Source organism: Amia ocellicauda, chromosome 4, assembly GCF_036373705.1.
Source record: "Amia ocellicauda isolate fAmiCal2 chromosome 4, fAmiCal2.hap1, whole genome shotgun sequence".
Classification (NCBI taxonomy): domain Eukaryota; kingdom Metazoa; phylum Chordata; class Actinopteri; order Amiiformes; family Amiidae; genus Amia; species Amia ocellicauda.
The window spans coordinates 21,673,516-21,700,255 of record NC_089853.1 but is presented as its reverse complement, the minus strand read 5'-3'; the positions used below and the strand labels follow the sequence as shown (position 1 = coordinate 21,700,255).

The 26,740-nt window shown below is 39.9% G+C and overlaps 1 protein-coding gene across 1 annotated transcript in view; it reads right to left on the bottom strand.

Annotated features, from left to right (window-relative positions):
• The window catches only part of myo5aa (myosin VAa), a 57,140-nt gene that overhangs the window by 19,324 nt on the left and 11,076 nt on the right, over window positions 1–26,740 (bottom strand). The window contains exons 2-17 of the mRNA XM_066701370.1: window positions 21,851–21,961; window positions 19,818–19,989; window positions 18,878–19,022; window positions 17,509–17,665; window positions 13,479–13,622; window positions 11,359–11,440; window positions 8,822–8,929; window positions 8,351–8,457; window positions 7,869–8,134; window positions 7,161–7,242; window positions 5,971–6,111; window positions 5,592–5,717; window positions 5,200–5,283; window positions 1,088–1,240; window positions 830–927; window positions 235–321 (exon numbers count right to left, since the gene is read on the bottom strand). Of these exons, the coding sequence (XP_066557467.1) occupies window positions 235–321; window positions 830–927; window positions 1,088–1,240; window positions 5,200–5,283; window positions 5,592–5,717; window positions 5,971–6,111; window positions 7,161–7,242; window positions 7,869–8,134; window positions 8,351–8,457; window positions 8,822–8,929; window positions 11,359–11,440; window positions 13,479–13,622; window positions 17,509–17,665; window positions 18,878–19,022; window positions 19,818–19,989; window positions 21,851–21,961 (2,063 nt within the window). The remainder of the gene's footprint in view (window positions 1–234; window positions 322–829; window positions 928–1,087; window positions 1,241–5,199; window positions 5,284–5,591; window positions 5,718–5,970; window positions 6,112–7,160; window positions 7,243–7,868; window positions 8,135–8,350; window positions 8,458–8,821; window positions 8,930–11,358; window positions 11,441–13,478; window positions 13,623–17,508; window positions 17,666–18,877; window positions 19,023–19,817; window positions 19,990–21,850; window positions 21,962–26,740) is intronic.

Sequence of the window (26,740 nt, the reverse complement as noted above, 5' to 3'; positions counted from 1 at the left end):
CTGCAGGTCCTACTGAAGGATGCCTAAGTCCACATGGAAACAGTTAAAAGCCAATTTATTTACCATCAGATGGGCACAACACACCATGTTCATTACAGTTAATAGTCTCTCTTCAACCACTTTGAACTTAATTTACGAGATCAGTAATCACCATTGAGCCTGCAGGCTGGGCCTAGTAGTACTGCAATGACAATGCTCTCTGGGTCCTGTCAGTTAGAGAGGAGAACCGTGTACCTGGATGGGAAGCCTGCAGCCGATATCCTGATGGTCTCCAGGACCCCGCAGGCTCTGAGCTGCTGCACCGCTCTCCTGGGGTCAAACCTGCAATCGCAGAGGCAGCACTGCATTACCGCTTACCAGCCCCAAACCCCTGAAGGGCAGCTTGACATGGTGCCGCAGAGAACAGAGACTAAGAAAAAATGTATCCTGCATAAATGGATTCACATATATAATTAAATTAAATTAAAAAATGCTCACTACAAAGATGCACAAACTGCACATTAACACATGCTAGTATGGTCTGGAGGAGATCCAGGGAAGCTGCATGGGATATTCAGGAACTTGCCGCACTGTGTGGACAATATTTTGCTTCACTCTGTTGCTTTTCTGTCTTTTTAAGTTAAATAAGTTGGCAACTTCCCGCAACCCATTTAAAAACATAAATAAATAATTTTAGCTGATGAAGCTGAAGGTCTAAATGTGCATATTGTGCAGGCTGACCTCAGAATCCCCCTGGGAAGAGGTGGCCTGAATACACCAGCCTCCCTGCATCACAATTCCAGAGCGGCACTAGTGGATATGACAGCTTTTGTTTTTTTGGATGGCTTACGTGAAAGGGTACTTGTGGTCATTTGGCTTGATGCAGCGCACATAGTGGGGGGTGGTGGCATTCAGGGTCTCCATCAGCAGCTGCAGAGAGTTACGGAACTGGGGGGGGGGATTGAGAGATCAAAGACATTAAAACACAAAATCAACACTCTCAGTTCAGACAAGCAAACTTCATGATACAAAACCTCATGCATGTCTGCTGGTAAAGAAGTCACAAATCCTGCTCTGGGTCCAATGGAAGGTCGTCGGCACTCCTCACCTGCAGCCCCACTGTTTTCTTGTGCTCCTTGCTGGCCTGTCCCGCCCGCGTCTTATCCGGCTTGATGCTGAGCCTAGTGCGACCACCAGGGGGAGGCCCAGTGGGACTGGTGCCTTTCTCCTCATCTTGAAAGAGCTCCACCAGCAGCTCGAACTAGTGTCAAAACCAGGTATGAAATTAAAAAGAAAAATAATTAGCTAAATTAGTATGTGAGCGTCCATGTTTCGCAGCATGACGGCACTATAGCATTCCCCACAGCACTTTCTGAAGGTTTTCTGCATGTGTTACCTGAACACTTGAATATCCTTTTAGACTAATTATCAGCTATGTTTAAGTTTTCGTTACAAGCAAGTAAAATATGAATCAAATTTTTTTCTATCCATTATACATCGTCCATAATTAATATAAAGACCGTTTTTTAAACAATCTGTATGATTAATAAGGTACTGATGTCAATTCTCTTAATGTCGATAGTCCACCATTACAGCTACATAAATGCAAAAATAAGCAAGCATTTTCTTCTCAGTATTATATATCCATCAAGAATATTTTGTATGCAATTTTTTTTTTTTTTTTTTTTTGCAGAGATTACAGTAACTGCTAACCTCATGAGCTCGTCACCCCAGATTGAGATCCTTATCATTATATAAAAGGATACACTAAAACACTAATCCAGGAAGGCATTTATTTAGGTCATCGGGATTCTTGGAACAGCTTAAATATAACAAAAAATAAAACTTGTCTGTTTGAGTGTGGAAAAAATATAATTAAGATTGAATTCCTGAATTTAGGTACAGAAAAATGCCTTGAGATGGAGAAAATGGTGCCTTGTTTTAGAACATCATAACTAGAGCAGATTACATATTATAAAAAAGGTATTCATACATGGTGGGATACGAGAACTTATCATGCTTTTTTATGTTGGTTTGTCAAAGTTTGAAAACGTGGGTGTAGAGAAGGAAGAAAACACAGAAAGGCTTAATCTTTCCAAGGGCAGCAGCAGCTTCAAGTCAGAGACAGACAGAACAAGCATTAGGTAGGGTCCAAAAGCGTGTTGTTAGAAGCTGGTATTATCCCAGTGTTGTCTTACTTGTAAAAGTATAAATCAAAAGTGTTACTTTGCCTTGTTAGTTTGTTTATTAGATACTGTCAACGTGCTTCTAACTCTCAGAAGAGTAAAGCTCTATTGCACTGCAGGAAAATTCATGATGAAAAAAAAGGGGAGGCAAGTTCTTATTTAATGAGAACCTTATTGTGTAGGCTGCATGCTTTTTTGCTTTTCTCTTCAGGGCTATAAAGCATAATGACAGCCACACACATGCTTATCAAAGATGCATTTTAATAAACTCATCCTTCTCCTTCCCCCCTACATTCCCCCCCGAGCTGTTGCTGTTGCCATGCTTTTTCAAACAGTACAACTGCTCTAGCAAAACACCTCTACAAATCAGTAGGGAGGCAGACAAACACGGTTAGTTTAGGAAAACACAACTGGGCAGATCTTGAGAGCGCTCGGTTTTACCTTCTGCAGAGCAAGAGTGGTCAGGGAGGGTGGGAGAAAAACACACACAACAGCGAGTGGGAACCAAAAAAGAAGAAGAAAAGAAATGTAAACCACAATGGTCACACATCATTATATACGTTTGATATATAATGAACGCAAGAAATAGAAGTTGAATCCCGCTTTCCCCATGGACACACACAGAAAATAACATTCTACTTTAAGCAACCTAGCAACCCAAGTTCAGCTGCTTTTAAGAAAAAGTTAAAGTTCAGAAGTTTCTGACATCAAAGGAAGCTTCAGTGAAGAGCTTAAAGGCAAGGCCATTTTTACTAGATAAAAACTGCTCCTGACTGTGCTTTCAACAGTGTAATTTATGGGCAGTCAGATATACTAATGATTCTTTAAGATCATAAACAACAATAATATTAATAATAATAACAATAATAAAATATCAAGATTAATTAAAAAAAAAAATGTGATTTGATTATCTCAGTTTACCTGAAAAGCAAAATGCACTGAAGTCAGGCAGCTAGGAAAATTAATTAAAAAACATTGTGGCTAAATGAAAAACAAAATGACAAATGTTTACACAAGTTTTTGTAGCCTTGCTTGAGCAACCTAATATGATTAATTTTGCTAGGTACTGTTAATGCATGTAAAATGAAAGGATATATTACAAATAAATCAAAGTGGTGCACAAATTAGCACTACTTTAAAATATTAAAGTTATCAGTCATTATAGATTAGCCTGAAGTGATGAAACCCTTACCAAGTGTCCTTACTGCTTCAGCGCCTTACAAAGCAGTATCTATAAAAAAGGGTCAGACAAATCTTTTTGTTTGCATGGTTTTTTGTCTTTATTATATGAAGGCCACAAAAACTAATATTTCTTGAAAATATTCAAAGACAAATGAAGGGCATTCCCAGGACAACAGCTCTCACTCTTGTTGTATAGAAACCTGCTCATCCTCCCTCAAGTTCTTCAGTGTTATGAATTGCATTAAAATATCGAGTGCCACTTCAGAGATCCCAAGGAATGAGCTAATATAGTAGCTGTTTAATAACAGCAATTTAACACAGACTTTCAATGCTTTAATTTCAACCAGCAGTAGGCAGAGAGTGGCTTAGAAGGCCTACATCTTGATAATTGCAGATGGGCAAGAGAAGACACGTCTGCGTGAAGTGCCTTTGACTGCTCATCTGGTTGGCATTTCCTGGTATGCAATTAAGCAACACACATGCCTCTAAAATAAGCAAACTACAGCAAATCTCTGGTGCATTTTTGTCTTTTTTTTCCCCTCTGTGGTCTTATTTACTGTAGGTTCAATATATCCCTGGAATTTCACATGGTTCTCCCGGAGGGCTGGAAAAGGAATCAAAAGACAGCAGTCCTCTTTTTGAAGGAGTTAGCATCTCGGAGATGATTTTAGTGTGAACAAACAATCGTTCCCAGTTTGCAGCCCTACTGCAAAACAGAAAGCTGAAAAAAACACATTGTAGGCCTAACTATACCTGCACTTTAATTAATCTTCAAATGGTCTACTGGGGGGATAAAAAGGAGTGGACTTAAAGGCTTAGACTACATCCCACTGAATTTATAAACCTGAGACCTGCAAATGTCCACACACAGGCATCACACAACACACCCTGTTCGCTCATTCCCAGGAATAATACCATCAAGGTCAGAAGTAGGAAACAATAAATCCAGCCGGCCACACCACCATCATTCCCACTGCAACTCCACTCAAATCTGAATTTCACAGGTGACTGGTCTATAATCTTTTCTGACCCAGAAGGAGAATGTGGTCACCATCAGCAAGCCTCTTGATGTTATTATTCAGAAATATATTTTGATAGAATCAATTCAACTGATTTTGGATTGTGCTTCACAAAAGTCTTTGATAATTATATTTCAGTGACCTGGGAGCCACTTTCAGTATTGATTCATAATGGCAGAATTAATAATCCTGACCTTGGGAAATAAAAAACCTTCAATCCTGACACTGGAAAATAAAAAAGCTGCTTATGTCAGCACCATCTAGACTATTCTGCATCCTATATATCAAGAAACTGCACTTGCACATTAACATATAGCATCTGGATCTGTCCCTCCCCCCTCTCCCTGTACAACTTTAAAAAAATTGTAATTTGTAGCAGAACTGTGTCTGAAACTGACCTATTCTGCAATGTTGCTACTGTTTTTGTGCATTTGCTTTTCATAAGAAAGCTCAATCTTTCTATATCAGATGTGATGGAAGAGTAGTGACTGATTTCCACTAGATAAGTCTAACACAGCAAAACCTTGAATTAACAGCAGATGGCGATATTGCACACAACCTCTACAATGCTGCACCCACTTTGGAGGTCACATCTGAGCACTGGATTTCATACTAAAAAAGACTTGTTCCTATGAGCTCTGCAGGGATGTTTTCAAATTAAAGGCCAAAGTACCAAGAAAGCCTGGAAAAGGCAAGTCTTTTTTTGGCATTACTAAATCAAATAAATGCAATTTTACCAGTTCAGGACTCTCCAGTGCACTGTTGCATTTTACAACACAGCAATAATACAATCCTGTTATTAAACACGTGAAAATCGTGAAATTCATACAAACCTTGCTTGTTTTCAGGACATTGATCTGCTCTTCATTTACTGTGTCTTTATTTTTCTCTAAGAATCCATCACACTGATATTCCACCTGAGGACGAGAGAGTAAAAGAACATTTAGATTTTCAAATTACATCATTCTTCACACCTATGTTCTAATAAACAACTGGTAATGTCCCTTATAAGGAACCTGAGAAGGGTTAACATGTTTGTTTGTCTTTCCTCCTCCCACAAACACATTGGGGTTACAGCCTAAGTCAGGTGTCTCTGCAAATACAGTGCTACTACTTCTCTCAGGGGGCAGGACCAGTCAGGGATCTCTCTTTAATTCTACAGGAGTTGGAAAAGGAAAAAACAAGATGGAAAAGCTGAGCAATGTCTGAGGAGGAAAGCCTGTACCTTGTCTGCAAAGTGCTGGATAATGAAGGCTTTATTGGACAGACGGGGCTTCTGGAAGAGAGCACACTTGTTCAAATGAGTGTTGTACAGCTTCTGAGCCCAGGTGTCGTCTGATCCTTTTGGCATCTGCAGGGGGTGGGGAGACAGTGAAGTCAAACAACAACAAAACAAAACAAAACAAAACAATCCTGGCAATTGTTGATTGTGGAAATGGGCCACATGTCTGCACACCACAGCTGGCCTTGCAGACATCATCAAGGTGTATGCATGCAGGTTAATTATGTACGCGTGTATGCATGTAAGGGGGTTTGTGCGTGTGCATGTGTGTGTGTGTGCCAGTCCGTGTGTGCACACTTCAAAGCCATGTTTGCCCCTTTACCCTGCATTCTTCATCCAGCAGGTCCAGGACTCCCATTTTGGCCTCGATCAGATTGATGCAGGGCTGATTGTCGTAGAAGTCGATCAGCGTCCAGGGGATCTGCTCCTTCATGTACTCTTCCTGTTCCAGTTTAAACACGTGCTGGACAGCGGGACAGACAGAGAGCGGGGTTTACAAGCATTAATACCTCATGGTTTCTATTTATCAATCCAGATCATACCCCCAAAGGCCAGGTGACCTCTCCCCCTCAAAATTCACTGTCCTGAACACAGAAGCAGAGATGTACATTAGAAAGAAACTTGAATCTATTAGTTGCAGCCATTGCATTATTTGTATTCTTTACCTGATAGGAACCTCATTCAACTGGACTTATAAAATAAATATATCACGACTATAATTTAAGTGAGTCTGCATATACATGTATATTCCAAAAGAGTGTTTGTCTTTGATGATGCTAATATCAACAAGATAAAAGGGCTTACAATATATGATTATGGTCACAGATTAGAAATGTTTCCTTGTAGTCTTCAAGTCTTAAATTATACAATCCTGATTTAGATGCAATACCTAATGCGAACTTGTGTTATGTTAGAAATGCAGACAAATACGGTGTAATGGATTTGCATGTGAAAACCTTTCTGACAATAATATCGCCTGAAGATGGGAAAGAAAGAACGAAAAGAAAGGAAAAAAAAGTCGACAACCCTTTTATATAGGGAATACATCCCTATTGCAGGGTGGGATGTCTACTGAATGCAGCCAAAACATCAAAGATCAGCGTATCTCACACAAATCAAAAACTGCCATTTCAAAGTACCGAATCGGGTCCATTTCTATGTTCTCTAAAGTGGTAACCCTTCAGAATGTGCTGAAAACTATTTCTAATAAACCCTACCTATAAAAACCAAGAGGTGCAAACGCCTACAATAAAAAAAAACTAATGATAAGCATAGTAAAATTAACAGCCCTTGGCATTAAAAAAAGAAATATCCAAGAACTGCTCTTCCCGAGATCTAAAATGAAGTGAGGCCTTCATTTACAAAATGAAATCTATAGATTAAATACAAAATTCTCCAAGATTTCGGTCATCCTTTAATCTATTTTCAACAGACACAGGCAGAAAGTGTTGGAATGAATATCCCAGCAGGATTCTAGAATGTCATGTAAATTGGCAATAAAACTACACATACCATGTTGAACTGTTGTTGCAGCTTCTCGTTTGCATAATTTATACAAAACTGTTCAAAGCTGTTGATCTCGAAAGTTTCAAATCTAGAAAAGAAAAACCCAACATTATAATACAAGACAACAGAGTCTCCCCTACCCCTACTAAGACTACAGTATTTTAGACCACTTAGTTAAACAATGCAGTCAATCAGCCACTTAGATACCATGTTTTGATTATTTAAAGCCTTTGTGGCACAGTGTAGTAACAAAGTAGTAGATGACTGGTGCTCTACATTATCAATTCATTTAAATTTTTTATAAAGGGGAGTTCAACTCGATCACACACCAGGGAAGCATTACCTTCTTTAACTGACATTATCAAGGGCACACATGCATTTACAGGTCCTGCACAGTTTCTGCTATGCATAAGGAACAAGGAACGTTTCCAAACTAAGTAAACAAAAAAATGCAAGGAACCTCACTGAACATTTGTGATTTGTAGATTGGTCTTCGTTTGCTGTACTATAACAAAGAGAACAGCCACATTCTTACATTACAGTGTTTCTATTCTTTTTTTAGAGCTCTACTACACTCTGAGTCTTGAGCAAAAAAAAATACAAAAAATAAAAACAGATTTCTGAATTGTCAGTTACTGAATTAGGGGAGCTTTTGAGATGTTGTGGGTGGGGGAAGGGATGTTTGTACTATAGAGACGACCCAGGACGACCCACCCATAAATGTCTAGAACACCGATGAAAGAGTGCTGCTTCACAGTAGAGTGCAGGGCCTGGTTGACGTGGTCCACGATCCAGTTGAAGAGTTTGGCGTAGATGTGTTTGGCGAGGGCGTCTCGGGCGTTGATGGCCTGCAGCTTGGGGATGGGCTTGATGTAGGTCTCCGAGGCTGTCTTTAGCTTCTTGTGGCACAGCCAGTGGGACATGTCCTGATATGTAACCCCCATCAGCTCGCAGAAAATGGTCAAGTGGCCATTGTTGGGCTGAAATACAAATATGTGCTTTAATTATATTTCTTAAACTCATGCAATCTTTTCTTTTTAAATGTATTCCCTTATGATTGCAAAGGAAAATATACGCCAGGATATCTGGTGAAGGAGTTTTTAACAGGTTACATATTATGCATCACTTAAATATACTCAATTCAAATTAATGACATCAAAACAATACTGGCTCCTGTGAAAGCCTAATGAATTTACCGGAATGACACTGCTATCAGAATCACGATCCTTAATATCCACATTGCAAAGATGGAGGATAGCACCAAGAACTTGGAATATTCCCATCTGATAAGATTCATTAATACCTGAAACAGCAAGGAAAAGTGTTCAGAGAATAAAACAAAGCATCACAGTGTTATATATATACCAAAATTAAACCAAGCTAAATCATTTTACACAAGTCATTATGGAAGCATCTACAGCTATAAATCATTAAATGTGAATGTAAAAATAAATAAATAAAATACCACTGCTGGAAAACCAAATTCAACGTGTGCATAAAAGATAATCTTTCAAATGCATGTTCATTTTATTTATGCAAGATGAGCATGAAGTCTACAATAAAACAGAAATAGTGAAGGCAGCGTTACAAGTAATCGATAATGTGAATAATAGGTAAATAGTTCAAATCTTCAGTATCTCCACAGCACTCTCTCACTGAACAGTTACCTAACAAGGAGAAAGCATGTCTAGTAGTGGCCATCTCCTTAGCATCATCCACCCCGTCGATCACAGGGCTGCGGCCTTGTTTGGTGCAGTTAAAAGTATTGGCAGCGCCTGCGAAAAAAGAAACTACTAATTTCAGGAGAGTCAGAACTGGCTAAATAAAACAGAGATCCCACAATGCCGAATTTCAGGTACAGCTCAGCTCCACATATCACACGCATACACAATTGAGACTCAGAATATTAATAATAGGCTAAAATGGATCAGTATATTCAACTGTACACTTGCACATATCAGCCCTCGCTTACTACAAAGTCTCCATGTCCACCCTGAATTACTAACTGCTTAATTGATCAAATCATCTTGTCTGGTCTGATTTCAATTACAATATTCTTTGTCATGTGAGGGATTAGAGACCCCTGCACAATCTTCAGGAGCCCACCCCAGGTACCCCCGCTTGGTCGGTAAACTACAAATACTTTCTTTACTTTTTAAACAATTGTTCGCCACATCATTCAAGCCAAGGGAAGTTGCAGCAGCACAGGTTAACATTTTCACATTTTGCTTGACAAATGACTAATGATGCCACTCTTCCGATGACGCAGTTATCATGTCTGCCCATCTCCACAAACCAAGCACCTTCCACATCGAGACAAATCAGCCAGCCCGAGAACACTGGGCTTGTTTGGATGCTCTTTGCTTGTTCGTATCTCAAAAAAGCTAAAATGATACTTTTGAGGTACTGGCTAAGAAATTCATAAATAATACAATCCAAACGTATAAAACAAAGAACTAGCTGCTTAGTAATTACTGTGTAATATTAAAACCAGAGAAAAAATAAAACAAAACATGTTTCCAAGATTACAAATGCCATATTCTGTAGCCAAGCAACCGAAAATAAAACAACTCCCCCAGTATTGAGGCGAAAATTGAACAGCTTGTCAGCATGGCAGTGATGAGGGCTGCGGCAGTGCACAATCGAGACAAGGTGGCCAGGTGCATCCTCTTGGTAGGGGTGCTCTGATCTCACGCCTCAAGGCCCAGGCTTCACTGTGCAGTTTGGCTTGACAATCCAAAGAGACGGACACTGCTAGCTCCCTCAGCAACATATTGACAGACAGTGTTTAAAAATCATTCCTCATTTCAATAACAAGCTGCGACAGTGCAAGTGGCCTGTAGGTCTGCTGACAACTGACTGAAAAGGCACTTTGTTACCTGGTATGAATCTGTGTGCTGACAGGTTTAATGTGCTGAAGGGGAACAGTGCACCTGTTGACATGCAAGTTTTGTAGTCACTTGGTAAGCAGTACTATAAAGGCAACACTAATGCTGCTTATCTGGAGCTCAGACAAAAATACGGCTGCTGAAAACTTTTTGGATTTGCTAATGACACTATTGATAAAAGTGACATACAGTTTCCAAACACAGTAATTTGATGGGATGTTTAATAACCTGTCTGGGATCACTTAAGTATCAAGCAGAGGCTGTTGCAGTCAATAGATTCACACTGAACACACTCTTGTTAATAATCAAATCTACCCATGCACAGTGTATAATCCTCTTGGAGAAAATATACACCTTTAACTCCTATTTCACATAGCATGTAATGTTTTTTTTTAATCAAAGTGATTTTAATTTTCCGTTCCAAAACACAATTGATTGTCAATACATTAATTTAGACTTGAGAATTATCTCTCTCAATAAATAACCCGTTTCTATTTGAAGCCCTCTACACCTTCTTCTCTGTTAAAACAAAAGAAAATTGTAATGGAGTAGGAGGACTGCCTGCTGACAGTGTCCAGCTGTGCATCATGGGAAGGGTGAAGCATGAAAGAGCATCACATGCCTCTTGGTAATGACATGGTGAGTGAAGCAGTCAGAGATATACTGCTGGGGAAAAAGCAAACCACGGAAAACTGATAGACAATCTGAAGCTATTTTCCATTAGAACATTAGAAAGGTTCTCCTAGCGAGAGCAGAGGAGCCATTCGAGCCAAAGTACTCATTTAGTAGTGAATAACGTCGCGATGAAAGATTCACATGCAGCCTATTCTTGAACAATCCCAAGGAGTCGACTTCAACAACACAGCTGTCATAACTCTCTGTATGAAGAACTGTGTTCCGTTTTCTATGGATGTTGGTGTTGCACAGTCAGACAGCAATCTGTGGTGGCATACTACACTGTGCGTGTAAGCTATATGTGTCAGTGAGTGTGAACAGCATCAGCAGAATGGTATTCTGGCTGCTGCTTCAATCACACTTAAAGCAAACTAGAATTATGAATCCGTAAACTACAGCAGAAAATTGAGGTGGCTCTTAATGCACAGGTTGGCCAGTTGACTGTGGGTGAGGGTGCAGTTTCACTCTAGCCAAACAAGCTCATGGACTTTCCCCAGTGTTTTCATTTTCTGAGTGAGTAATGCTATTAACACTTGCAGCACTCCTACTAGAGAAAGAGTCTTGAAAGGACTGCTCTCAGGCACAGCCATGGAAACAAACATGCAAAGAATTCAGCTCATGTAAGAATTAAGGCATCATACCCAACTTAAGGGCTTTAAACTCTGGTAGGTGTGCTGAAGCGCACAGCTGGTAGAATATATGGTAATTCCTCTCTTCGTCTGCCTAAAATGACAAAAGACAAAGCAGTTAGACTTAATCACAACATTTGTGACTGCAGAGTGCACAGCTACATTTATATCCAACAATGTGTTGTACTTTAAACAGTACAATATATAACATCACATGCTTTGGAATAAAATGAAATGATACAAAATATATAAGTAAGACTAATTAATTCTGGGGGGGGATTCGTTTTTTAAAGTAGGGCTAAATTGGACAGGGTTAAGGTCACACAAAAGAAGAAGGTTCCCCTGGATGAATAGGAACATGGATTAGGGGAAGTTTTGATTCCTTGCACTGCAATCCTCTGAATGAGAGATTCTCTCACTCCTGACTTAAGATGCAAAAACCCAAACCACTCTCACTTGACCGACAACGTGCATAGGTTTCTGGTGACCTTTGTGCTGCATCTCCCCCCTCCCTACCTCCCATCATTATTTCTGTGGCCTGACAACAACCACCAAGTCAGGCCACAGAAATAAAGATGGCATTTTCTGCTTTGTCTTCATGGAAAGTCAAGTGTTCGAATTAAACTTCATCTCATTCTGAATTGTTGGCATTGGATAGGGAGGTAGGGAGGGGGAGATGCAGCACAAAGGTCACCAGAAACCTATGCTTATATAAAATATCTATACCTATTTAAAACGAATAATCTCACAGATGTTCATTAATATCCTACATTCCTTAAATGTCCAGCTTTGTGCAACTCTCTTTAAAATCGTAGAGGGTGGAGGGTAGAGGTGTTCTTACCCAGTGCTCTGGTTGTTCTGTACAAAGAGCATGAGGATTGGTCTTCATTATTATTTTATAATATATAATTGCACTGAGGAGTTGGAAACAGTTGGGAAATTATCAATGTTCATTAAAGCTTAGAGAACAGAATTTTTTTTTCCATCAATCTATTGCAAATAGCAGCATCACTCTGTATTTACCATGGTTGTGTGTGTATTCACTGGAACACAGAAGTGACTATTGGCACTTAAAAGACTAACTTAGCAGTGACTGCTGACGGGACTACTGTAGAATGGGCTATGGTATACAAGGAGAATCCACGTCAATAATGGCTTTAAAATGAGGTGGCAAGCGAGCAGAGGAGATGAGAGCAACCTTGGTGTTCAGCTGCCATTATCAAGAGGCTGTTCTGAACAGATAATTGAGATGAGGCTGTGTAGAATTTGCATTAGCCTGCAGTGGGCATAATGGGTACATTTAACCTCCCTTAAGTGTTCTTTGTTCACCAGGATAAATTCGTTCAGGGCCTGAGTGCATGATATGATTGAACTTTGGATGCCTCGCCGGGATATGATTAAGTCACACCCTGGTGAGCTTTTTACACAAGGACACTGGGCCACCCTTCTAGGAAATGGAACAACCACCTAACAGATGAGATTATACAACATGTGCATCACACATCTGTGAGGAGTACAGAAAGCCATGTTCCATGTCCAGCCATGCCAACTCTCAGAAACCCTCAGTGACGCTGGTGTGCCCTTCTATTCTCCAATAGGCCGAGCAGTGACTGGGGAGTTTAACTTTTATTCAGCAATGCAGCTGGACAGTCATATCAGATAGCAGGCAGGCTCAATGTGACAGAGGACACAAGCACACACAGCCACTGTTCTGTGAGCGATCAATCCCTCCTCTGTGTCATCCCCAGCTTCATGCCTGGTTCTAGTCTGCTAATAAACCTATCATGCAGAGTAAACTAACAGAAAACAGAAAACAGAAAACTTACCCATCCAAAAAGGAATTAACAGTTTCTCATAAATGTGAAACGGTACTTTTTTATGTTTTCTAGTGAGCCATGTAGGCAGGTTTTGACGTTCTTAAAAATGTTAAGGATTTCCAACTCGTTAGCAGTAGAAGAAGACTATCTTTCAAAGTCTCATTTAATCAAAGTACAAATGGGTAAGACTGAAAATTGTCAAGTTTAGGCTTGCCACCCATGTGTAGCCCAAAGTAGTCTGAACTTTAGTTTATTAGCATTGAACTAATCATTGCAAAGGCCACTTGCTCCCATGCCAAGACTTGCATGTCATACCTGAAACACCACTCGTGATTTCTCCAGCAGGTAGGTTCTCATGTTGGCCCCGATGATGCGGTACCTGCGATCAAACCCAATCTCAATGTACTTCCCAAAACGGCTGCTGTTGTCATTCCTGGTGGTCTTGGCATTTCCGATGGCCTATGGAACCAGAGCACAGAGACACTCAAAACTCAAGGCATTCATGACGAGAAGACCAGGATTGGGAAATCTATTAATTTATAATGTTTTATTTGGCTGTGCTATCATGGAAACAGAATTAATTATGCTTATGATTATGAAGCTTCATGGAGGGTATACGGTGTATTAACTAATTACTAAAAGCCTTTCAAGGAGACTGTGCTACTTAATATTTCACACCAAGGGGCAGCGATGAAGACAGAGATGGATAAGAGGGACAAGTCACAGCACTACCGAAGGGCAGTGTCTTCAACATTTTATGAATTTAACTGCTCTGTCTGACAGCAGTGTGATTTGTATTTTTTGGTTTTTGTACTCCGTGCTTCTGAAAAAACGATGTGAAAAAATGCTTTTGCCAGCTGTGGACACTACATTTCAATTGTATGTGCAACCACTTCTCTGGGACTGCATAAGAAGGTCTTAAGGAAACAGAAGAAAACTACAAATCAAGTGATGAAGTGAGAGAAGCAGTATTTACTTTGCACTGAGAAAGAAGGTAAATGATCCTTTCATTGAATCAAAGTAAATACTGCTATACAGCCACTCATTTTCACAGGCTCAGAAAGTCCTAAATGCCTTTTCAAAATTGCACCCTGAGGCATTGACCTAGCAGATTGCTGATGAGTTAGACAGAGAGCTGTATAGTTAGGCACATTCTTCAGGAATCCAGGCAGCTAACACCTACCTACCCAGCCTTAAAGCTCAGCTGCAATGTGCTTCACTGTGAAAGGCAGAAGACGGCAAAAACGAAAGCAGCAGTGAGTGTGGCTGATGCAAAGACATTCAGTGCAAAAAAAGAGAAAGATTGTACCAACTACAGGAACAAGTTCATGGAGTCTTGTTTTCCAAACATGTTTGTACAAAGACAAAAGGCAACAAATGCACAGTTCTCAGCATTATGCATCTCAAGAGCTTAATGGGATTCACAAAAAGGCATATTCTGGCTATGCACCAGGTGTTCTGCAATTAAGTATATCTGACGACCTAGACTAAAAGCAACACCAGCAGTCAAAGATTTATTTGTCATCCATTCTTCGCAATTGCATGATATATATATATATATATATATATATATATATATATATATATATATACACACACACACACTCACCTAAAGGATTATTAGGAACACCATACTAATACTGTGTTTGACCCCCTTTCCCCTTCAGAACTGCCTTAATTCTACGTGACATTGATTCAACAAGGTGCTGAAAGCATTCTTTTGAAATGTTGGCCCATATTGATAGGATAGCATCTTGCAGTTGATGGAGATTTGTGGGATGCACATCCAGGGCACGAAGCTCCCGTTCCACCACATCCCAAAGATGCTCTATTGGGTTGAGATCTGGTGACTGTGGGGGCCAGTTTAGTACAGTGAACTCATTGTCATGTTCAAGAAACCAATTTGAAATGATTCGACCTTTGTGACATGGTGCATTATCCTGCTGGAAGTAGCCATCAGAGGATGGGTACATGGTGGTCATAAAGGGATGGACATGGTCAGAAACAATGCTCAGGTAGGCCGTGGCATTTAAACGATGCCCAATTGGCACTAAGGGGCCTAAAGTGTGCCAAGAAAACATCCCCCACACCATTACACCACCACCACCAGCCTGCACAGTGGTAACAAGGCATGATGGATCCATGTTCTCATTCTGTTTACGCCAAATTCTGACTCTACCATCTGAATGTCTCAACAGAAATCGAGACTCATCAGACCAGGCAACATTTTTCCAGTCTTCAACTGTCCAATTTTGGTGAGCTTGTGCAAATTGTAGCCTCTTTTTCCTATTTGTAGTGGAGATGAGTGGTACCCGGTGGGGTCTTCTGCTGTTGTAGCCCATCCGCCTCAAGGTTGTACGTGTTGTGGCTTCACAAATGCTTTGCTGCATACCTCGGTTGTAACGAGTGGTTATTTCAGTCAAAGTTGCTCTTCTATCAGCTTGAATCAGTCGGCCCATTCTCCTCTGACCTCTAGCATCAACAAGGCATTTTCGCCCACAGGACTGCCGCATACTGGATGTTTTTCCCTTTTCACACCATTCTTTGTAAACCCTAGAAATGGTTGTGCGTGAAAATCCCAGTAACTGAGCAGATTGTGAAATACTCAGACCGGCCCGTCTAGCACCAACAACCATGCCACGCTCAAAATTGCTTAAATCACCTTTCTTTCCCATTCAGACATTCAGTTTGGAGTTCAGGAGATTGTCTTGACCAGGACCACACCCCTAAATGCATTGAAGCAACTGCCATGTGATTGGTTGGTTAGATAATTGCATTAATGAGAAATTGAACAGGTGTTCCTAATAATCCTTTAGGTGAGTGTATATAAACATTGAAAATTGTATTTTAGGCCAGTAAAGGCCAATTAATTTAAACCTGTCTGTTTAATAAACTTATATTAAAATCTGATGACAGGCGGAAGTGTCATAAGAGATTTGTGATAAGTATCTCAGTTGTAATATGACACAAAAGTGTGCTTCTGCATGATTTATAGCAAACGCCACCATCACAAAGTATGGATAATAATAGAAACTGTAGATTTAATGAAGGACATATCCTATAGCACATTAGGGGTTCCAAATAAATATTTAATGTGAGATATAAGGTTTTTTAATAAAATAAAAGGATTTTAGTCTTGGATTGAAGGGACTAGAGCTGCCCAAAGCAGTGATCCATTTGTTCAGATTCTGTTGTCAGGGCGGGGGGGGGGCTACAGTGACACCGACTGAGGCGATTCACACTGTGAAGTGAAAACAGCTGCCAGAGCTCGTGCAAATTAATCACCACTGTCCTGCACCTGGCAAGACAGGACAGGAATGCATCACATACATTTATGTCTGCAGATTTGAGTCCCTATCAAATGCAAAACTGCTTCTTTTTTTAACTCCTCCTATGTAACCAATTGAGAACAATTATTTTATGCCAATTTACAAAGCACATTTCTACAGCACAATTCCCGTACTGCTGCTGAATAATGCAGAGTAGAGTACAGCTGCAACCTTCCTTACAGGATGCACAAACAGGTTCTGGATTTATAAGTCTACACCCTGAGGTGTTTTATTGCATCGGGGAATCATAACGCAAGATTTTCAGCAGCAGGACCTGCCCTTTTCCCAGAGACCATCAAGGAGAAAAAATAATGTTGGCTTCTGAGAAAAGTCCTCCGCTGCCCTAGTTTAGTTGTGCAAAACCCAGGCTGTGATATAATAGCTCTCGCTCAGAGACAGGAGCAGCAGCAAGGCAACCAACCATCTGTGTGCTGGGGAGCTCACTCCTGCCCCTGCCTTTGACATCCCACAACCCACTGTAAAGCAGACACTGCTCTCAAGCTTAGCGAGAACTCAAAGCAATCTCCCCTGTCACAGCAGCTGTCTTCTAATACAGGACTAACACGGCAGGCTATACACAAAGAGTTGAGGGGGGGAGGGGAAATATGACCTTTTTATTTATTTTTTACGTCATTTCCGTTTTTTCCCTCTAATACCATCAACTATCATTGTCATTGTCATTTATATAAACAACATCTCTCAGATTTCTGGACCCGTGCTTTAAATGGGAGGTCAAATGAAACATAAATAATGAAGGAAAAACGTAGCCTAAAAAATATTATTATTGTTGGAGTGAAGAGCCCTGCTTAACACTTTACCGTGGATGAAATCTCGGTCTCCCAACACATTTGATTTTGGTGAAAAGTTCAGAGAAAACCTGCATTTGGTTGCCTAATTCTCATCACTCCGCATGTGCAACAGAAGGTGCTATTTTCAGTGGTTTCAGCACAAGCACGATGGGAGTTTGGATCAGGGAGGTTTTGAAGTAAATGCACCATCGCTGGCACTGCTCTTACCTCCATGATGGGGTTGGAAGCCAGCACCTTCTCCTCCACGTTGGCCTCGCTGGCTGACCCGCTGACGGTGGCAAAGTACCGCATGGCGTATTTGGCAGACACAGTTTTCCCAGCACCAGATTCTCCACTCACAATAATAGACTGGTTCCGCTCATCTCTGCAAACACAGACACAGTAACTCAGCTTGAGGAAACCTACACTATCCTTTTACACACATTCATATATGTTTCTTTCAGCACATGAAAGAAACACATTTTATTAAAAAATGTAAGGACATCAGAACATATATAATTCACTCAGCATTATCATTAGCACCTTTTTTCCAATCCCTGCTATGCAATGAAAAAAACTGTCACGTAAATCGGCGCAATAGAGTGAAGCACATTCAACAGAGGAAAAAAATGCATTGTTTTTATAATGAAGGTGCACACAGAATAGCAATCAGTGAATTGAAGTGTGTGGGCCGTACAGCAGCACAATAAACGGCACAAACCCCAGAGGAGAGGCTGCTGTGGAAACTAACAAACACTTCTCGGGAATGGCTGCTTCAGCTCAGGAAAAAATTGCTATTTTTAGATCAGCTACATTGTGCTGACAGGGTAATAACCTACAGACCCTATCTTGGGGCATGCTAGTGGCACTTCACAATAAAACACTGGATCAGAAAAGTGAGGAAAAACAGCCACTCTGTACCAGAGAATAATGGATTAAATCACAGAACCCAAGATCAAGTCAAGCCACTGATTAATACAGTTTAATGAATGATTATCTTGTAACCTACTGACCTAAGACAATTAGACATAAGCTTTTTATTTGGCTCCACTGTACAGCACATGTAAATGGGTTATTATAATCTGACCAGCTCCTAATGGGACTGTAAAATGACACATTAAAGAATACATTTGAAAAAAGAACCGGCACAGAGTAGAAGGCACCTTAAAAAGGATTCAGAGCTGTATGCTTACTTTTACTTCCTGTATAACTTTTCTGCTATACTCTTTTGATGTCCTATTGTAGCATGAGTCACCCTAAAAGTTCCTTGAGATAGTTCTCACGTGGATAGGTGCACCAGGAACCAAGACGTGACTGACTGATAGAGTAATAGCGAGAAACAGAAGTTGCTTCCACAGTTGCTGGAGTCCCCCAGTAAGGCAGATTGACTGCTTGGCAAAGTCCCCCAGAGAGGAGAGGAATAAAACAGCTGATTCAGGAAAATGGAAGCAAAGTAAGGAAATCGATTCAGCTCCAGACTGGACAGAATTTAAGTTAACAAGCTCTATGGTGGTATGTTCTTGGTCAGATCTGTGCCATGGAATTATGGGTAATTCCCCCCAAGTCTGAACTGCACTTGGAGCTCAGAAATACCCACCTAGCCATTTGCTTATAAGCCTCTTCTGCCACAGCAAATATGTGGGGGTCCATATCCCCCATGTTCTGCCCACTGTAGGCATTGATGATGTCCGTTCCATATATGGGTAAAGTTTCATAGGGATTAATGGCAACCAAGACAATACCTGAAATATATAATAAAATAGTTTTTAAAAAAATCCAGGAACTTAACTAATGTGTTTCAAACATTATAACAAGCGCTGTGAAATCATAAAATAAGTTACCAGTATCATAAAAAATTAATGTATTGCGCCCACATTTATTAGACTGTTACTAGCATCAGTAAACAGCAGCCTAGTAAGAAAGTCACTTCTGTTGTACACATGGAAGAATTTAACGTGTTTGCCTCAGTGACTAAAATCTTTGTGCAAAACTATAATGGCAATTTCATTACATGTTCCTGCATAGCACTCCACTATGCTAGAAAAATCCATTATGTTCAGTCCCATCTGGGTTAGTGACTGCAGGCTAAGCTGAAGCTATCACGAGACTTGTACTGGCAGCTTCAGCTCAGCAGAAGAGCTTTCACTGCACAGAACCGCTACCTATAAATCAGAAGTTAATTTTCCTTCATTTTACATAATCAATACTTGTTTAATTAATGGCTGATAAAAGAAAAAAGTGAAAGCTTTTAAAAGAGTATAAAGTAAAGCATGATCTATCGGTGTCTGTGCAGTTATGGAGGAAGTTCATACCACAGCTTTGCAGAACTGGAACACTAGATTATTCAACCATGCAGAAATCAAGTTAAAAGGCATTGCTGTGATGTTCCTGTAACTGAAGGTACTGTAATTCTGGGAAGTTATTTTGACTAACATGGCTCACACTAGCAACGTGTATTCAATTCACTTCAGAACTGTTTTCCTTCCTGCGAGAGCCTTAGAAACACCAAGACCACAAGAAACGCAATCGCCACTCACCGCAGTATGTGTAGATGAGCTTGGAGTCAATGAAGCGCACTTTGAGGTTATGTAGGACGGCTGGCTCATGGAGGTAACTGAGAGCTGTGAGGTCATTTTCACCAACGAGGATGTCTGGGTTCCGGAGATGGGGCAAGTTCTTGGTTTTTGGATCTAGTTTGTGCTCCACATCCTGGAAAGAAAAAGAAAAGCAGAGTAAGAAGAGACACTAACATTCCACACACTGTGCGAGCGGGACAGTTTATGGGCATTTCTGTCTGTAAAAACAGTCCAGAAACATTCCAAAAATGAATTATGTCTTTACACATAAAACTGACTGGGAAACAGTATAACATGAAACTAAGTCAGAAGGTTTCAATGAAAGTCTCCCTCAAAATTCTTGCTGTCTCACAGCATCATCTATCCCAGCTGCCAACCAATCAGGGTGTGGATTCTGCTCGTCAGACCTGGCATCCAGACTGCCCCAGTGTGTGCTGGAGAATGGTCAAGGTTTTCCCTAAGCAGGATATGATTCAATTTCCATCTGCACCAGATGCAAGAGTGGCAGCCCCCGAGGACAAAACATAAAAACACACACAAACCAGGACATACAATTCTATCTTCAAACCAAAATTAATAAAAAATAATATGTAAAAGACAAAATATTGATACCTATGTCAAAACATTAATTTGTTGTTTTTTGTTTTGAATTACAACGATTATCTAAAGAATTCTGTAACTAGCCCATAGTGTCAACCTACAGAATCAACATATTTTGAATCTTTTGAATATCTGAGTAGTGTTCTGCGTTGATACGTGCAAAACCACTTTAATCTTGTTCACCTCCATGTTGAATTAGCATTACAAATCACAGCAAATGTGTTTGAATGGCAGAAAGTCCTGATGTATAAATGCAGCTGTTTGTGCACTGACAGAAAGTCCAAGTGCAGCTTTCCATTCTTTGCTGGGGGAGTATGTTTATTTTGCAGGGAAAGAAAATGTTTGCTGGTAGAAATGATTGCCCTTCCTTAATGTATCCTGCTTCCAGCTCCTCACTTACAGTGCCTAACAAGAGTGACCACAGCAGAGCCTGTCTCAGGTTGATGGTGCACACCTGGCCTGCACTGAGACAACCGCCATAGTGTAACACACATTACACAGTTAGAGAGAGGGCAGTGAGTGACACTAGGGTAGGAATCCGTCCTCATTTAGCAATGACTGAAAACCCTGAATACTGCTCATACTTCACAGAAAGGCCAAAAACAGTTCTGTGGTCATTGATAAGGTGTGTTCAAGTTCAAATATCTATATTTTGTACAAACTGTCATCATCTAATTTTATTTCTGAGTAAATACTAATGAATGTTTGAAGGGAGTGTAAAAAGTCCCTTTAGCCGAGGAAGGAAGGCGGCACCAAAATGCCTGGAGCATGTCTGGGTAAACATTTGGATTGTGCATAATTAAATAAGCCTAATCCCTTAAATTTCTTGCACTGTTGCACATTATCTAGTCCACACATTTTCTTACAGTGTGACTTTCTAATGGGAGATGTAATAGTTCCAAATGCTATCAAACTGCTTGCTGTGCAGGAAATGGTTTTCACTCTTTTCCTTCAGTCAGTTCAGTCGTGTTTCAAGCTGCTTTCTGAACACAGTGAGACGGGTTCTCTGAAAGTGAAGGCTGACAACACTGATGGAATGAGGAAGTGGGAACATGCACTGAAACCAGGTTGCACAACTGAACAGACATGTCTACTGAAGCGAGACAAGAAGCAGGAGAAATAAGATCATAGGAATTCTGGTTTTAGGGTGAAATTCGGTTTGCTATTGTGATATTTAAAGAGGCAAGATTTATTTTTATGTTTTTCTTGTCATCTGAAATATTTATTACAAAATCAAACTATGATTTTCAAAGCATTTTTGCTCCAGAGCTGAAATTGTGAGAGCCTTTTACACCGAGACAAAGGTGTCCAAACAATTTCAGCTTGGGATTTTACATGGCGTTAGACAAAGTGAAGTTCAGTATTTAAAAAACTGCACTGTTTGTCCTTCTTACCGTGCCATCCTCCAGGCGTAGCTGAAGCGAAGCATCTCCCTGCTTGTAGTCTTTGAGCAGCTCTGCCGATTTCCAAACCTCGTCTGCATCAGGAATCCACACACGGGCGTACTGCAGAGACACAGACTCGCCAGTTAACATCAATCAAATCACACAAACAAAAGAAGCACACAGTTAAAGGGACTACAAACCCCACATCACCATTTATTTTGTGTCCAATGTACAAGATTTCAGTTCAGTACTGAAATGGTAAGAGAATAAATCCTCTGGAGTCCTGAATGCTGGGTTCTCCAGGCCAGAGTGACCAACCAACTATAAATCAGTGAGGCCTGGTCTACATAATCTTACCTTTGCACTGAAGACCTCAGCGGACAAACAGTAAAGCTAGAATCTAATGTGGAAGAACAGAACTTCTCGAAACCAACCACTTGAGGCTGAGTATAAATTTAGCATTTGAGAGTCGTGTTCTTAACTGGAATCTACCAGACAAAAATCAATGCACTTGCTAAGACCAGAAACATTATCCAACATCCCTACTATGACTGAATGAGATGTCCACTGTAAGGAAATAGAGAAGTACAAGTGTAGGCTATGTGAAGGATGATAACCTTAAATGCCGTATGTGTTCCCTTTCATAAAAATACATAAATATCAGACCGTAAGCACAAAAAAGTTTGTTACGAAAATGAATTTCTCCACTTGAATATTATGGGAGTAAAATGTAATTGCCTGTAACATAATAATGTCCCATAGGAAAGACAGCATCGATCAGTCCTCCTAATGAGAACAATGTCTGTATAAAAACACAGAACTGTTCAGAAGAAACTGAACAATGAATACAGCCTCCAGATATTTAACACCAAGTAGAGCAGGGAAACACTGAACAGAAAAAGTGTGGCTTTTTTCCCCATGGTAAGTGCCATAACTTTTTTGTATTGCTTCTCTAAGCAGAGTGGATCAGCTGATAACAAGGCATGTGAAAAACATTGATTTAGGGTAATATTTCAGTCACACGGCTGTGGAATATTCTTAAAATTTCGGTCACACGGCTGTGGAATATTCTGGTGCAGTGTTGGCACAGGCATGATATCATACTTGCACTTACTGGTACAGTACACTGGTTTTCCTACTTAATACATTACACTCATCATACAAATATTAAAGTATCCATGTTCTGCCGGAAAATGTTCTTCACACACTGTATTTCATATAAATGTGTATTACAACTGGATAAGTGTCTCAGGCCTCAGGCAGTTTTCTCTGGCTGCAATAAATATTTAGTGATCAAATGTATCAGATTTGAATTTTAAATTAAATCCTTGCCCATAGAAGATTTCCTTTGCAATTTATCTAAATTAGATTATGTAAAACTGGCCGATATGCATGAAATGTGATTCTGTTTAGTTATTTTTTAACTCCTCAAGTAACTGTCAAATATTATACAGCAGCTATAGGAAGTGATCGACCCCCTTTGACCTTTTCACATGTTGTTGTGTTACAGACTGAAATCTTGATGCATATAAATAGATGCGTTTCCTTTGATTTACACAACCTACACAACACTTTGAGCAACAGTTAATGACAAAAATTTCTTGGTTAGAGTCAAAACTTTATAAAACCACTTTTGGCAGCAATTACAGCTGTGAGTCTGAATTAAATAACTATTAACCATTGTTTTACAATACAAATGTACCTACTTCCTCAAAGTGTTCAGTATGTTGTGTAAATAAAAGGGGAAAATGCAACAACATGTAAAAATGCCCAAGAGGGCGTGAATACGTCCTATAGCCACTTCCTACAGCCACTAATGTATGACCCATAAAGAAGGCAAATCTGTTTAAAACATGAAAGATGTCATCATTTGATTCGCATTCACTTTCACTTCAAGTTTCACTTTTTAGCTATGTAAAAGCATTTCACCTGAATGTGTTATTCAGAGCAGTCGAAAACAAGTAAAGACAAAAACAATACATGTTGTCTGCACAATGTCAAGCCCACATAACTCATTTAGGTGGAGTCCTTCCCTGACTCCCCTCCAGCTATCCCAGGTAGAACCATGCCCACTTTATCAAACACAGACTTGTTCCAGGCATGACTGCTTCAGACTCCACAGACTGAAACTCACCCCCTGGGGACTCACAAACTGCACAAATCGCTATAATCAGGTTCATGTAGGTATAGGTTGAAATTGCTAACTATGACTATGACCAGCTATGACAAAACTTGAGCTTTTATTATATACATATACATGACGATGCCAATTAGCCTCATGCTGGTGGTAACATCTTATAGGACTGGTCAATATGAATTGTGTCAAAGCAATTTAAAAGTTATATGTTGTACAACAAACCGTTTCCAAAGACACTCCGTGTATGATGCAAAAACACATTACCATACGTTACTGAAAACAATAATTGCTGACATAATTGCAGTGTGGCACACTTCCATGAGAAAACAGTGGAGCATTTCATGACATTTCAGCAGCTAAGCAATACCGATCTGCAGCCATTCCTACATACAGTAGCACCCACATATATTCAGAGTGGAAAATACAGGTTTATTATCAGTATTTTTCAGTACATATTATATAAAGTATCCGTTTATGTGCATTTCAAAATGACTAGTCTGGTCATCAAAGGCAGTCCCCAGTCCCCTTCCCAATGTCAAAGTGCTCCACACTTGAATCAGCTGTCATTGCAAGGTCATATAGCAGCAATCACCGCTGGGTCACGAAAACAGCTAGTCGGTTATTCAAAAGGAAGATGCAATAAAAGTGTTAAATTGAGCTTCATGGATAACTGAGAATGAAGGGTTGTGGTCAATACATCCAGCTGCTTACGTAAGGCAAATTAAATGCCACACTGAAACCAAGAAATGGCTGCTAATACTATGGTTTCAGTGAACAGGACTTTAGGAGTACTAGGAATATGAAATAGCTCAACCCTCCGTAGATGTCAGCATTTATGCTTGATGTTTAACTGCAAATGCTGGCAGCTACAGTTTAATTTTCATTTATTTCTAAGTTCTAACTGAATAATTACAGCATATCTTTCCACAGTGAGAAAGATGCAGTGTGTTTAGTCTACAAACATGTCTGGAACTACTTGCACAATAATCCCCAGATGCAGCCACAAGATAGTCTTTAGGTGGGTGCCTGCTCTGTTTCTAGTGAAGACACGCAGCAAAGAAACATTAAATATAACACTTTTCTTTCTCCCACATTCTTCAGAAGCTTAGACAAAAGTCTGGCAGTTGGAAACTCTGTGACTTCTACACAAAGCATCTAACAACTTAATCTACTGACACCAATTCTAAATTAAGAAAGCAGAGAAAGAAAGTCATATAATCAGGTATACACTCTAAGACAAATCATTAATTGTATTTAAAGTTTTGATTAAATTAATGTTTTATTAAGTATTCACATAGTTTAAAGTCTGTGACTAACATGTTGAAGAACCCAATCAGTCTCCGAGTCCTGCAATCTGACAAGAAACAACAGGAATGTAGACTCCACCCATTTGCAATCAGTAAGTCAAGGTGCGGCAAGGGGGAGGCTCTCTGTAATAACATACATCACTACAGAAGGCATGCATTCAAATCCTGGAGAGATTTAGGTCTGCTTGGTAAAAACATTAGACTTGTGATCTCTCCCAAATCAACACCCTGGACTACCTAATACACACACCACATCAGAAATGGCCAGTGGTCTGATATTGTTGCTCGGACTTCAACCATGACACAGGGGCACAAATTTGCTAAACACAGCCGCATTTCACTTTTTTCACACAATAACATATTTGAAAGATGGCATTTCAAGCAGCAGGGTCAACAGTACATATACATATGAATAGATGTCTTTTGATCAAGTGATGTGACCTAAGTAGGCAACATTAAACTAGGCATATATATTTAAGGAGGAATCCAAGAATTAAGAAAAGATTTTCTACTCTAATTCTGTGAAACATACACACACAAACATGTATGTAATCCTAACAGGCTACTCTGTAAATTAAATTCACAAATCATATTTGGGTCACAGAGGTTTTGCTGTATTTTAGGATTGGAAAGCAGCACAATTTTTCTAGTGGTCATTAATAGCTGACAAATTCTTCACAGGCAAGGCAATCCTGCAGATTTGTTCCTTCTGATGCAGCTTTCAACACAAGAACACACACTCTAAAACACCTCTTTAATTTATTGAATTGCAAACTTGTTTGTAAGATTTAAGCCTATTTTTTGGTAGATAAGGCAGATTCTTAACATGATTCAGGATATTTAATTATACAAATTTGCCAACACATAGTATTACAGCCATTGAGTATCCCAAAGAAGGCAGCTTTTTTATTCAAAAGTCAGGATCATCTGAAGTTTCACCTTAACAGAATAGCCAACTGCGTCAAGTATCACTGGATATTTTGTTCTCTTTTTACATGATACGTGGTTTAAAAGCCAAATCTGCACCGCTTACCCCCGAAGTTACCAGAGAGGTTTTACAGAAAGGGATTACGAGTGACTGATTAGATGCAATGCATTCAATGTTTCATCATTGCTATACCAACAATAACAAGTGCTGGTTACCTTGGGAACAGCCTAGTCCTGTTTTGGACAGGTGACCATGTGTGTGTCACGCAGAGCTTAGGCTGCCCGGTCTCCAGACAGATAGAGGATTTCACATCTGCAGAGTATGGACTGGGTAAAGCAGATTCACTAGATGGCATTATTATTATTATCATCATCATCCTTAATTATTAACACAATCACATGCTGAAAGAAGAATGTAGACTGATATTTTCTGTAAGGACAGGATTTGTCCTGCAATGTACACAGATGCATCACAGATTGAGTCTTTGATTTATTGTATATAGCAGCACATCTGACTGGCCAAGCCGA